General features: G+C 46.8%; 3 protein-coding genes across 3 annotated transcripts; 1 reads left to right on the top strand and 2 right to left on the bottom strand.

Moving 5' to 3' along the window:
- Positions 1 to 846: 846 nt before the first annotated feature.
- Positions 847 to 2927, bottom strand: PtA15_8A640 (uncharacterized protein; the record flags this gene model as incomplete). The annotated part of the gene is made up of 9 exons (XM_053172091.1): positions 847 to 1101; positions 1171 to 1235; positions 1306 to 1362; positions 1436 to 1573; positions 1652 to 1816; positions 1884 to 1976; positions 2052 to 2349; positions 2442 to 2536; positions 2603 to 2927. 9 exons carry the CDS (start codon positions 2925 to 2927, stop codon positions 847 to 849), a joined length of 1491 nt encoding a protein of 496 aa, XP_053023289.1.
- Positions 2928 to 3986: 1059 nt separating this feature from the next.
- PtA15_8A639 (uncharacterized protein) lies at positions 3987 to 5755 on the bottom strand (the record flags this gene model as incomplete). The annotated part of the gene is made up of 5 exons (XM_053172089.1): positions 3987 to 4254; positions 4333 to 4480; positions 4553 to 4963; positions 5043 to 5399; positions 5470 to 5755. 5 exons carry the CDS (start codon positions 5753 to 5755, stop codon positions 3987 to 3989), a joined length of 1470 nt encoding a protein of 489 aa, XP_053023288.1.
- Positions 5756 to 8127: 2372 nt separating this feature from the next.
- PtA15_8A638 (uncharacterized protein) lies at positions 8128 to 9842 on the top strand (the record flags this gene model as incomplete). Its single annotated transcript, XM_053172088.1, has 2 exons — positions 8128 to 8332; positions 8407 to 9842. 2 exons carry the CDS (start codon positions 8128 to 8130, stop codon positions 9840 to 9842), a joined length of 1641 nt encoding a protein of 546 aa, XP_053023287.1.
- Positions 9843 to 12800: the final 2958 nt, after the last annotated feature.

Here is a 12800-nt window from a genome sequence, read left to right as displayed (position 1 = left end):
AGAGCAACATTTAGAGCCACGTATTCAGATTTCTCAAGAAGTTGGCTTCAGTAAGCCTAATATAACATGTTCAACAAATCCTGATTGAAATCATCCCAAGAGTAGAAAAGGGTAATGAGTGGATCAATGTGAGTTTTACACTCCATCTCATCTTTGGTGAAGCGAGGGACTATTTTACTCAACAAACTTGAATGAAAATGAAAGATTCCTTATGAGCGCTTGACTGTTTCTTTTTAGTTTTAGTTGGCTTGAAAAAAGTTTCATTATTGATACCAATTGTTCAAAAGAATCTGACCTTTTTAGAATGATGTTATAACATAGTTTGGAACGTTACATTTTGGCTTGCTCAATGAATCCCCTCAAATTTCCCAATTTTTGCTTTGGATCAAGCTTGAAAGGGTGTGATTGCGCTAGTGAGTGAAGTTTGCAATTCATGTCAGCACGGTTGCCCACAGTTTTCAAGTAGGAAGAGGATGATCAAAACCAAAAATAAAAAACATACAAAAAACCCATTCATCCAAGGAGTAATAATCACGTTCTGTAAACGTCAGATACAAATACTATTTTTGTTGGGGAGAGAATGTTATTTTTCACCGTTTACCCCTTCGAAGAAAATTTCTCCTGACGGGTCTTTTAGAGTGGCGTCAAAAGAAGGAGAAAGAAATTACAAACCTTGAAGAAATCACCTGCAAAATTCATCCGAGGTTTTTTTAGGAGGAGGTCGTAAGCACAAGTGCGAGATGATCAGACCAATTTGGTATACTTCAAGCTTACCAATCAAGAATATTTCTCTAAATCTCCGAATGGGTGTGGAACACATTTAGAGTTGAGTAAGATTGCCGAAATTTATTTTTGAATTTCAAAGTATTTGACCCACGTGGAATTATGTTTCGCCGCAGCCGAAATCTTCAGATGATCTTGTGCAAAATACCCACCTGTAGCCTTGAAGTACTTTTCCGAAGCTTCATAGATTGACCATGCTCTTTCTTGCCACACGGAATCCCCAGTCAAACGCCACGCATACCAAACAATTTCGGCAATCTCTGGACGCAAGAAAAGTGTTGTATCAACCACATGGTTGATTATTTTTTCCGCAAGCTTCTGTAGGTCAAGAAGCATATATTTATAAGTTTCCCCTCGCCAACATCTGAGATTTTTTTCGTCTCTCACATCATATCCCCCGCCGTCGCGGGTAGAGCTGTCGCTTTGGTAGCAAGTTTCGGCCATTCCCACACCTGTATCATGAATTGGTTTGAGCAGTCAGACTGGCTCGAAAGGTTCCTGATAGCCAAGAGAGAAATTAACCGAGCATGAAAATGGCTTCATTTTGTATCAGTTTACCGCCCAGCATCCAGTTGCCAGCTAAAGAACACGCCTCAGACATGTGTTAGTGGCTTTTGTAAAGAATATCACATCTCGAAAATCATCAACTTACCAGCGAAGCATGCCAGTTGAGACATATCACTCTGATGACCTCCTCTGGCTAGTGAGTATCCCGCAAGATAAGGTTGATTTTTTCGAGGGGTCCATTGTAAAAGGTGATCAATCGAGGCGTCGACGCTGTCTTGCCAATCTATCATTCATGGGAGTACGGATTCGACAGTCAGGCTCTTTTGGATCCGGTTGCAGACGGAGATGAGAGGATGCGCACACATCATGTAGTACATTGCTGGCTCGCCTGCTAGCTGCCAGTACTTTATACCATATTCGAGAAAGCTATTCAACTTAGCACCCCAACTTAAAATCTTGCCCACTGGGGGTCCATTGGAAGCAGTCGAAGTTGGTGAATGTCGGCCCGGGAAAGCCGGGGGATTATCTGTGGGTGGATTCGTCAGCGGTTGTGACGCAGCTAGCTGATTCTGCGAAGAAACCGTCGGACTGACACATGATATGTCGACTGGTTTCGTCAACACGAGCGCGATAGCTGTTGTTACCGGTCCAGTGGGACAACCGATTGAATTCCAAGGCCAAAGTTCCTTGGTACCGTAATAATCCAAGTGAGCTCAAAGGATCAAACCCACATCATGATATTTCTAGATACACGAACTGACCTGCCTGAGCTAGGTTGATTGGCTTCTTCTCGTCCCTCTGATTGGTGCCAAAATGCAGCCAGGGGTACGGAACTGCTGATCGATTGAAATTCAAGGAAGTCTGAAGCTGATCACCCAATTCTTGCGCTTTGTGAAGAAGTTTTGTCTGGTTTGCTCCGAGCAATTCACAAGTCGATAGAACTGCGCCAAGACAGCGGATCATAGTTTCGCCGTCGGGGGTCGCAGTGGCTTGATCTTTAACATTGGACATTTGGAAATCCATGTGAATAGTTTGATTGAGAGCGATCTCAAATTCTTCCTGGAGGTGGTTGGTTTGAGTGGTCAGTTCATCGTTACTACTTTCGACCTAGGCATAATTAGATATCATCAGCCTAATTTTTTGCAGCTCACCCTCAGGTTCATGATGTATAATGCTGTCAAAGAGTCCACGACAGTCGCGCCGTCGCCGTTGTGTGCATCTTTGGAGATTAGTGAAAGTGGAGCTGCTGGTTGACCAACAGACCGATGAGCTTCACAACGTTATGAGAGAAGGGTGCGAGGAAGTGACCAACCAGCAGCATGGCTCCACGAAGGTTTGGCGTACTTTCGATACGCTCTGAAAAAGGATTCTCGAATTTGTAATTGCCGGTCGAGTTGAGTAGATGAGAAGGGCGATCCTTTGGGTTGCAACGACGTACTAGCTTTCTTATGACGGGACTTCAACGGCGAGTTCGCAGAGGTCATGAGCCCATACCAAACAATTATTATGAACAGTATGCCTCCAATTGGACGGGGCTTTAGCCAACGTGAGGCATTGTTAATCAGAACGGATTTCGTCGATTTCCCAGCATCTTTGAGCTGGTGTGCGGTGGGCAGAAGTGTTTGGTTCGCCGACATCTGCCGCCCGGAGAATGCAGTATGTATGTATATAATCGGACCGTGAGAGAGGGACGTGTCGAGTCGGCGATGGGTTGGCAGTGGACGCGCTCAGCGGGGTGAAGGACGGCCGGGTGTTTTGTAGAGGTCAATCAGGGTCAATCTTCGTATCTTAAGTGTACATAAATATTAAATATGTAAATGTGTATTTCGATTTAGATACATACTTGGAACACCTTACAGACTGGAGTGAATCCAAACATCAGAGCATTTGGGAAGAAATGTCCAAAGTTTGAATCACCTGCTATTGTACCGGAAGGTACCGGACCACGCCACGCGGCCCAGACACTGCCGAAGTGATCATTCCACGAGTGTGATGATTTTTGTGTACTAAGGGCGGGCTTGGGCTGTTTGTTTTTCGCAAGTCTGGCGTACCCGGGTCCAGGGTCCAATCAGGCTCTCAGTCATACATGAGGAGCTGTAGAGACGCGAGACCCAGACTTAACACGCATCAAGGGATTACGAAACATTTGTCCAGGGGTGCTGCTTCTTGCTCCTACCATGTCCATGCAATCTCATTCACTACTGGTACGTCGGTTTACTTTCTGCACCATTTAACCTTGGTCGAACCAACTGGCCGCGTTGTGTGCAAGCACTGCTTGAAGTATTTCTTACTTCCAGAGTTCAATTGCAAGTTTTTTTGTGGGAGCAGGTTACAAGGGGAAGGGAATACAGCGGATTGTCAAGTAATTATTTATGTGAATCACATGTATCTATTTGTAGAGAATTTATCCCACGTTTCCGAATACAAGACGTCCAAGAGACCCAGACAAACAGCGCGTAAATACAACAACACAACAGTTCGAATTTATTATTTATGTAAATTAGTTGCATTTGATCAAGGCACAATTTGGTTTCAATGTTTTTCACGTTTGACCACTTGACTGTTTTCTTCGTTGCTAATAGAGAGTGTGATCCTACGAATTGTGGTTGCTGGTCCAGAGGTACACAATAAGCTTGATTGTCCCGGCATCGTCGTAGAACTTGGTGGTACATAGATCCAAGTAGGCCTCAGAACTCTCATAGAAAAAGCCAGAAAGCACCTAGAAGGATTGAGGTCGAAGCGGCGAGGTAGTGAGGAACAGTCAAGGTCGAACTGCGGCCGGCTTTTGACTTGGCTGCCGCGGTTTGAGGCTGCCATTGAATAGATTGTAGTCTATCGGGATAGTTTTGGGCGGGCATGGCAAAGCCAATGGCTGGTGATGACGAGGATCTGAAGACCGCGTAGACATTCCTCAGGAACGAAGCACCGACTATCCACACGCTTTTCCCTACAGCAGCGTTGACACTAGAAATTTAGGGTTAGGGTTAACTTCCACATTCATTCACTTAATTGATGTGAGGCGCCTCTACACGCAATACTTACTTGCTGGTTGAAAATAAAGCACCGTAGCACCGACTCTCATCACCTTGAACTTTTTGCGCTTTGAAGTTGTCTGGTGAAATCGCGTATTCAACCCCGCCGAAAACCATGCTCAATTGCGTATTTGTGTCGCAGGGGAAGTGGTAATATCCTGCGTTAAGAGTTGTGAAAATTGGTGAGCTTGGAAATATTTCCAACGGACCACCGGGATAAACTTCCTTACCTTTGTAAGCTCCCTTTCCTGCAATTGCACCCGGAACATTTTGATATATTGCACGAACGAGGTGCGAGGGGATCCCAATTAGACTAGTGCCTGAATCAATCATAACCGTGTCGCTTTGGGAATTATCGACAGGGGCACCATTGAATTTCAAGCCGTCGATCGGAATTTGCCAGTGGGTTTTGGATGAGAGTGGGACGTAATTGATATCCCCAGTGTAAAGCGACTTTTCGACACCCCCGAGCGTGAACACCCCACCGGGCTGTTCCGGTTTGTCCGGAGTATCTGTCTTAGCCAATGGGGCATCCTTGAAGCCAGACATGCTGATGGAGAACGTGTCGATATTCGCTTTTTGCCAGAATGGGTGTATGCCAGTCTCCGCGCTGTCATCATTAAATGACAGGCCGAGGATGCCTGTAATGATTTTTTTTTTCGGTTGAGCGGATCCTTCGAGCAATTCGTGTGTTCGTGAAAAAATCATCTGATTACTCACCGGAAGCACTTCCTTCGAACATGCCTTTGGAAGTGACAGTCATAGCTCCAAAAGGTTGTCCCTTGACCGAGTAGGAGCCTTGCTGGACTGTATCATATGCAACTATGCCTGATGCAGATGATGAATCCGCGTAAGGGATCGTGTAGGCCACGTCAGACGGCTGGAAAGTGGACGACCTTGTGTAATAAAATAAAGAGCCCCCGACGTCTGTGTTCTCGAGAGTTTCCTTCATACTCGAGTTGTAGGTCGCGATCCATAAGCCCGTTGAGCCAGTGTCAATCTGGACCCGGAAATCTTGCGGAGGCGTCCCGATGCTGATGATGCTGTAATATTCCATGTTGAGCCGGTTGGTCAAAGCTACACGATTCGTTTCAGAACGATCATGGTTAAAAGGGAAATGTATATTTGGCATGTAATCTAAACTCACTGAGAGACGAAGGCTGTGGCTTCTTGGTTGCAAGAATAAGGCTGCCGGTTGATTTGGTGTCCAGGCCGTCATCATCTCCAACGGCTTCCAGATAGCTATACTTTGACAAGAAACTGTTTGACTGTGTGATCACATATTCGGAAGAGGAGTCGGCATCTGAAGCATTGAAACCGCGAGCCCCCTGTGCCTTAGAAGTACCAAGTTGATATTGATAGATTGGCAACGAATCGCAAGTTGCTCTGAGACATACGCTCAAGAAAAGGGATGTAATGAAAAGCGGATGCATCGCTCAGAATGATGGAAGGTTCACTATCTTGAAATATTTGTCAACGATTGTAAAGGGAAAACAGTCACTCAAGGAAGGTGAAGATTGGCAACGAAGAAAAGGGTTGTGTAACCAGACTTGGTAAGGAAAAAAATGACAAAAGAGAAAACTGAGGATGAAAAGAGAAAGGACGGCTGACGCGGGTGGGGGAGGTGCTCTATTTAAAAGCGGAGCTCGGAATGAAAACCAAAACGATTCATCGAGGACCCATGTCGGTTGGTATGCAAGACTCACTAGCAGGAGATGGTTCAGAATAAGAATGTGAATCTGGGCGAGTTTGCTAGGGGTGCGGCGGGAATTGCTCGAGTTTTATCAAGACGATGCGTCATGGCGAACTTTTTTTTCAGTACAGTCAAGGAAATCACGAAAGCGTTGTAGCTCCAGGGCCTCCAAGATGGGAAGCCAAGTCGGCAAATGTGGAATGATCACTGTTGGAGTCGCCTCGAGGCTCTGGTGGACCAACAACTGCAACCTGTCCGTTGTACACCGGGATTGCGTTTCCAGGGGCCCTAGGGACCGGAGAAGTAATCGGGATAAGTATGGCAATCCAACAGGGGCGCCGAGTGCCACTGAGTCCTGATCAAACCTCTTTCGGAAAAGGGTGTTGGGGAGTAGTTGAAGGTCCAGTTGTCCTATAACCCTGGTTGCTCTTGGGCATAATTCCGATGGTTTCCGTACAACTTTTCTGTTTCTACTGATCCAGCAGTCGCAATTATTTGAGCATAACTGGAGGAGTCGTTGGTCTGCGTCGGCACTCTTGGATAAACCCCAATTGTTCCAGAGGGAATCAAGGACTGGCGATACGCTGGTTTTACCTCCTGTGCCAACCGAAGAGTTTGTGGCTGTTTGTGGACTCTGGAGGTCTTTTTTGCTGTGGGATGGATGGCGGCCCGACTGTTGAATATTAAGTGTGTCCGAGACTGTCCCGGCCCCTCGATATCTAGCTTAACACAAGTCCCCTCCGAGGAGGCGCGAAGCGCGTCCGAAGCTAACTTAACACAAGTCCCCCCTGGTGGGAGCGCTGTGGCTGGCGGCGAAGCCGCCCCTCCCGCAGGGAGGGACTTGTGCATTATCCCAAATTTTACGCGGGAGCAGAAAGTTCATTTGGCTGAGAGGTTTTTAAAAATTTTATAGCTCCTCCCCCAGCCTCTCCACCAATATGCCCTATCTGTACCCTATGCTACTTTTCTTTCTCTACATTTTGGTCTACTCAGATTTTTTCTATCTCAATCTGTTGACCTTTTCAAAAGATCAAAAATGCACAAGTCTTCCAAATGAGGCTCCACTTGTTTGGGACTCCAGGAGTTGTTTTTCTGGCTACAAGATAGATAAGTGGCTCAAATTCCTTGCAAGAACAGAACCTACAGCTCTGTGTATTCAGTTTTTCTATATTGGTTGGGATTTTTAGTGTAGCAGATCCTTTCTGCTCCTGCTTAAATCAAGACATAACTCATAAGCCTCTCCTGCGGAGAGCCCTCCGGGCGGGGTTCCCCGGACCCTCCGTTCAAGAGGCTTAGTTAAGCTAGCCTCCGAAGGAGGGGCTTGAATATTATGTCCCAAATTTTGCGTGAGGGCAACCAGCCATTTGGCTGAGGAACACATTACAACCCCCAAATCACCCACAAGCACTCTGATTCTGGTCACGCCTCTCAGACCATTGAAAAGCTTGTGATTTTTTGGTATATGTACGGCCCTCAAAGCTCAAGGTTTCCATAGCATTAGGAAGCTAGGGGAATGGATAAGTATTGGACATTGGAGCAATCCGCCCAATGCAGGCCCAGATAAGTTCTTGGATAGATCCGGTCCTCATTGCATACACGGCATAAGGCATACAAGCTGGAGAGTAATTTCAAATTTTCTATTAAAATTGTAAATTGATACTTTAAAAACCGTGAGACTTTCCGTGATCCGAGAAAAACAGAATCCGAAGGGTCATCGAACTTTGCTTTACCAAACCTGTAAGTGCCCTTGCCAAAAAAGCTGCTGAGCAGCTTATTTATGGCCAAATTTTCCCAAATAAAAAGCAGGAGATGCCCAAGATGGGCAGCTACAACTGCCCCTCAAGGCATTTGAGAAGGACTCGTGGTTTATCTTTAATTGGGTGTTGAGTTTATTTTTTAGCATTTCCCTGCCGAAATTTGGATGTCCTCAGCCCGGGGGTCCGACTTTACACGTAAGCCTCTCCTTCGGAGACGCTTCGCGCCTCCTTGGAGAGGCTTAGTTAAGCTCGCCTCGATATCCGGAAGCCCCCTTCGGCCGCCCTCTGACTGCATACCACACCACTCGGGACTGAATTGACCGGAACTTCCTCATCCAACCAGCACTCCTCTCCGATGTTATCTCGTTATTCAAGATGGGCGCCTTCATCAGCTCAGAACTCTTGGATCCCCGGAAGGCCTATCCATTCCGCTCGTTGCGTCTTGGACGAACAGAAGGACGCTACTGGCCGCCCGGCGAGTGCCACCGAGCCAGACCAAAAGCGGCATTCGATTGATCTTCAGCCGAGTCCTCGACCAATCCCCACGTCACAAAAGCCAAGTGTGTGTTCTGCTTATGATATAATTTTTGACTACATACGTTGCTGATCTGGATTCCGCGATCCCCCCCTTTAGACCCATCCTTCCGACCTTCCGCTCCACCACATCCAAGCCCGCCTATAGCTATGCGTCCACCAGCACAGACTGGTGCTCCCCAATTCGGTCGGCCAGGATATCCTCAAGTACCGTCCAATCAGGCGAGCCGCCACCACCCTGGCCCCAACTCGCATCCATCTGGTTATCCTCCCAACTTCCAACGCCCAAACCCAGGACAGCCTTCGTTTCCCCCGCAGAATGGCTACATGAATCAATCTTTCCGAAGGCCTCCTCCATCTTATGCAGGACCAGGTTCCCCAGCCTCGTGGTCCCAATGGACTCCCCCGAACTTCAACCACCAACCCCGTCCAGACAATGCTCCTCGTCCTGGCCAACAGTTCTCGCCACCTGCATATCAACCTGGCCAAGGTTTCCCAGGCAGCAACGGTAACCCAGCACGGCCGTTCCCTCAGGCATACGGGCCACCGCCAAACACACTCCAATACTTTCCTTCCCACTTGACTCGCCCGCCATTTCCACCAGGATCATCGGCGCAGCCTTACATGGGACCCAGGATGTCTCCACCCCCCATCTCGCCAGGATCAGATGGCCCATTTCCTCAAAACCCGATGTCACGCCTCCAGAAACGCTCCCAGCCTGGTGCAACTTTAGATTTCGACTTCCAAGATCTTGCTGGGCTGGATGCACTTGATCGATTTGCGCCAAATCAAAACCCGACATCCAAACCAATGGCCAACAACTCTCTGCCATTTCCCCACCAGCCGATCGGCCACAGAATTCCCAACTCGGTCGATGGACATTCCTTCGGCAGACCTGCCTATCACGAACCATGGAGAAATGCTGGCCCTGGACCTTACCCCACTTCCCCACAAAGTCCTAATTTCCGCCCAAGAAACTCTGATTGGAACAAAAGTCGCCCAGGTGCACGCCCCAGAGGTGGGAGTAACCCGAGTTCAAGGACTGGCCCAAGACCAAACCATGGCCTCAGAGGTAGAGGGCGCGGTATGGTATCGCTAGAACCAGAACCAAGCCTACCACCACCGCCAAAAACGATCCTTGACCAACAAGGACAGTACGGCGTAAGTCCAACCCCGCTAGGCGTCCCGGAAACCATCTCATCCGCCCAATCCGCCAAGGGCTCAAAAACAGAAGATTCTCTCGATGATTACAAGAAGATACGCGATTTGATTGCCGGCTCGAATACTCCCATCGATCTTCCGGGTTTCTCGAAAGCGATAAGTTTCGAAAGCTCTCACCTCCTTCAATCTCCTCAACCGTCGGAGATCAGCTGGGCCCATGGCCAAGCTAACAAAGACCAAATCGTCAAAAGAGCATTCGACCTCGTCATCAAGAACCCCTCCTTGCAAATCGAGCAGAAGAGACAGACCGTTGCTTTGGTCGATTTCTTACTATTGTCCCGTGAGGAACGCTTGGCGAAAACCAAAACAAGTTGAAAATACCACCAATATTCCAGCTAGTATCTCAGAACCTCCTCCCTCCGAATAGAATATGACTTCATAGAAATGTTGCGGCTTTCCTGTCTTGCGATTCTCTCTCTCTGCACCAATATTATAACGGGCATCAACTTACAAAATACTTTTGGGTCATAGTAACACAAAGATGTTGAAGCGATGGAACCGCGTAAGTTTTGCATATGAACCACGTAGGTTTTGCATATTGCTATCATGTGCATGATAGTAAGAGGATTTTGGCCAAATACCACTTGCATGCACTTTTGCAAGTTGGTGTTCAGGGCTGTTCTTGATGACTAACTTGCAAAAACATGTCCAAGAAAGCTTAGGGGGCTTAGTACAATGTGACCTGCATGCAATTTTGCAGCTCAGTGTTCAAGAATAAACTTGAACACTGACTTGGAAAAGTACATGCAAGTCACACTTGGCCAACTTTGAAACCCCCTATCATATACAGGTATTTCTTGCACTACAAGAAAACTGTAGAAACTGCCAGCAGTTGACATGCGGCATACTCCAGTGTAACTCCGCATAATTACATCATGCCCTTTCATTCACACATTTGACTTTGGTTGAAATAACCTTTGAGAAGTTGCTTGGCAGGTACTGCCCACACCTGCCAGGTGGTGCCGGGTGCCCGCTTTTTGGCAAAAAGTGGTGTGGTACCCGGGTACCACCCCCAGCCGGGGAACTGGGTAGCCTGGCCCAGGGCCACCTTTGGCCGGCCATCAAGAGGGTGTTCAGCACCAATATAGTCCCTTGATGGCTGGTTATTCAGCCATTGAGAGCAGCTTGGATGGCTGCTAATACTGCAGGCCATCAATGGAGGTGTGTACATGCTCCTCTCAACAACCAGTCACAGCCAATCATCAAGAGGAGTACATGTGTAATATACTCCTCTCAATGATCATCTAGAGACAAGCGTAACAAAGCCCCCAAGCACCACCAAGAGGTGTGAGGTGCAGGCAAGGCTTATGCCTGAGGACAAGAAGCCTGTGTGAGAGAATCTTTCATTTTGGTGCAGCATTTCTTTCTTTTCAATTATAAAAACACAAAACCCTGTACCAACATTCTTATTCTATCCCAGCTGAGCGCTTGCATCTTGCATACAATCCTACATATGCAGCTTCTCTCCCATGTGTTTGGTTTTTTATATCTTCTTTTTGAAATCATCAACTTTTTGAACTCTTGTTGGACCTTTAAGGGTTTCTTTCTTGCCTTATTAAATCTCATATTTAACCCCATACTCCTCTAATTAAATGTAATGCATGTGAAACATTTCATAGCATGAGCCCGAAAAAAACAAAAGAGAGTGATTGATGAGAGAAAAGGGAAAGAGATTGACAAATCAAGAAAAGAGATTGACCAGAAAAGAAAAATCACATGGGTAATAAGTAAAAATTAAGAACTCCAACATTGTACAACTTGCCACTCAGACCTGTATCCCTCTTACACCAAACACCAAGATCAAAAGCGACTGCTTTGCAGTATCACTCACACAAGACATTGGAGCTTGAAAGTCAGCCCTTTGTGGCACAATGTGGCAACAAAAAATCATGTGGCATTGATATTCAAAAGTTTGCTCTGTCTATTATTCTTGTGTTTTAATTTTACAGTGTGTCTTGTCTTTGCTGTGATGTTTGAATAATAAGAGGTGTTGTGTTTGGATGATTGGAAGGTTTTTATTTTTGAATGACCAAATTGTATGCAAATGGTTGCAAGAGGGAGATGAGGATAAAAAAAAAGAGGACTGATCAAGAGAAAAGTCCAAAAGGTCAAAAAAAGAAGAGGCATTTGAAAAAAGAGGCCCAGGAAACTAGAGCCATGGCTTTCCAAGTAAGCGGCCAGGAATCTCAAAGTTTTTTTTGGGGGGCATGAACAGGATGGATTGCAAAAACTTTGAATGCACAGTTTGGTTAAGTAAAATACAAGAATTTGATGACAAAGGGAAAAAAAAACCTATTACAAAACCATGGTCTCCAGGTGGTGGCCACATTGGCTACCACAAAAGGTTTAACATTCTCTCAGGCCAAATGGCCTTATTAGACATAAGTACTCTCCCTGCGGGAGAGATCTTGATGCTATGCATCTCTCCCAGGCCAAATGGTCCCCCCCAGCCGCTGCAGGGACAAGTGTCTTAGATATGTTTGAGCCAGAGAGGAGTACATGGATACTCCTCTCTAGCTGGTCATCTATAGGAAACACCAGGAAAAAAAATAGTCACTTGATGACAAGTGACATCATGCCAGCTCCAGCGGGCTACCCACCATCTACCCATCATCTACCCACCATCTACCCACCATCTAACCACTTTAAGAATTTCCACAGGAGATCCTCAGTTTCTGCTGGGCACCACTGATCCCCATTTCTGGTCAGCTGATACTCAGCTTTAGCTCCCAGCTTAGGCTCAGCTTTGGTGCCCAGCTCATGCTCAGCTTTGTTGCCCAGATCAGAACCAGTCCTGGCCCAGCTTATTTTTAGCTTTATTCCAGTCATGGCTTAGCTTAGACTCAGATTAGGACTATCATTGGCCCAGCCAATTCTCAGCTTTGGACCAGTATTGGCTCAGCTGATTTTCAGCTTTGGATAAATCTTGGCTCAGCCAATGCTCAGATATTGAGTCTGACCACTCCTGTAACAGCTTATGCTCATCTGTGGACCAGCCTTGGCTCAGCTGATGCTCAGCTGTGGACCAACCTTGGCTAAGACAATGCTCAGCTGTGGACCAGCCTTGGCTCAGCTGATGCTCAGCTGTGGACAAGCCTTGGCTCAGCTGATGCTCAGCTGTGGACCAGCCTTGGCTCAGCTGATGCTCAGCTGTGGAACAGCCTTGGCTCAGGTGATATTAATCTTTTGAATAGTCTCAAAAAATCTGATACTCAGCTTTGGAACAGCCTTGGCTCAGCCAATGCTCAGCTTTGTACCAGCATTGTCTCAGCC

This window comes from Puccinia triticina, chromosome 8A, assembly GCF_026914185.1.
Source record: "Puccinia triticina chromosome 8A, complete sequence".
In the NCBI taxonomy this organism is placed as follows: Eukaryota; Fungi; Basidiomycota; class Pucciniomycetes; order Pucciniales; family Pucciniaceae; genus Puccinia; species Puccinia triticina.
Note: the sequence above shows the minus strand (reverse complement) of the source record. Positions and strands in the feature narration are given on the sequence as shown.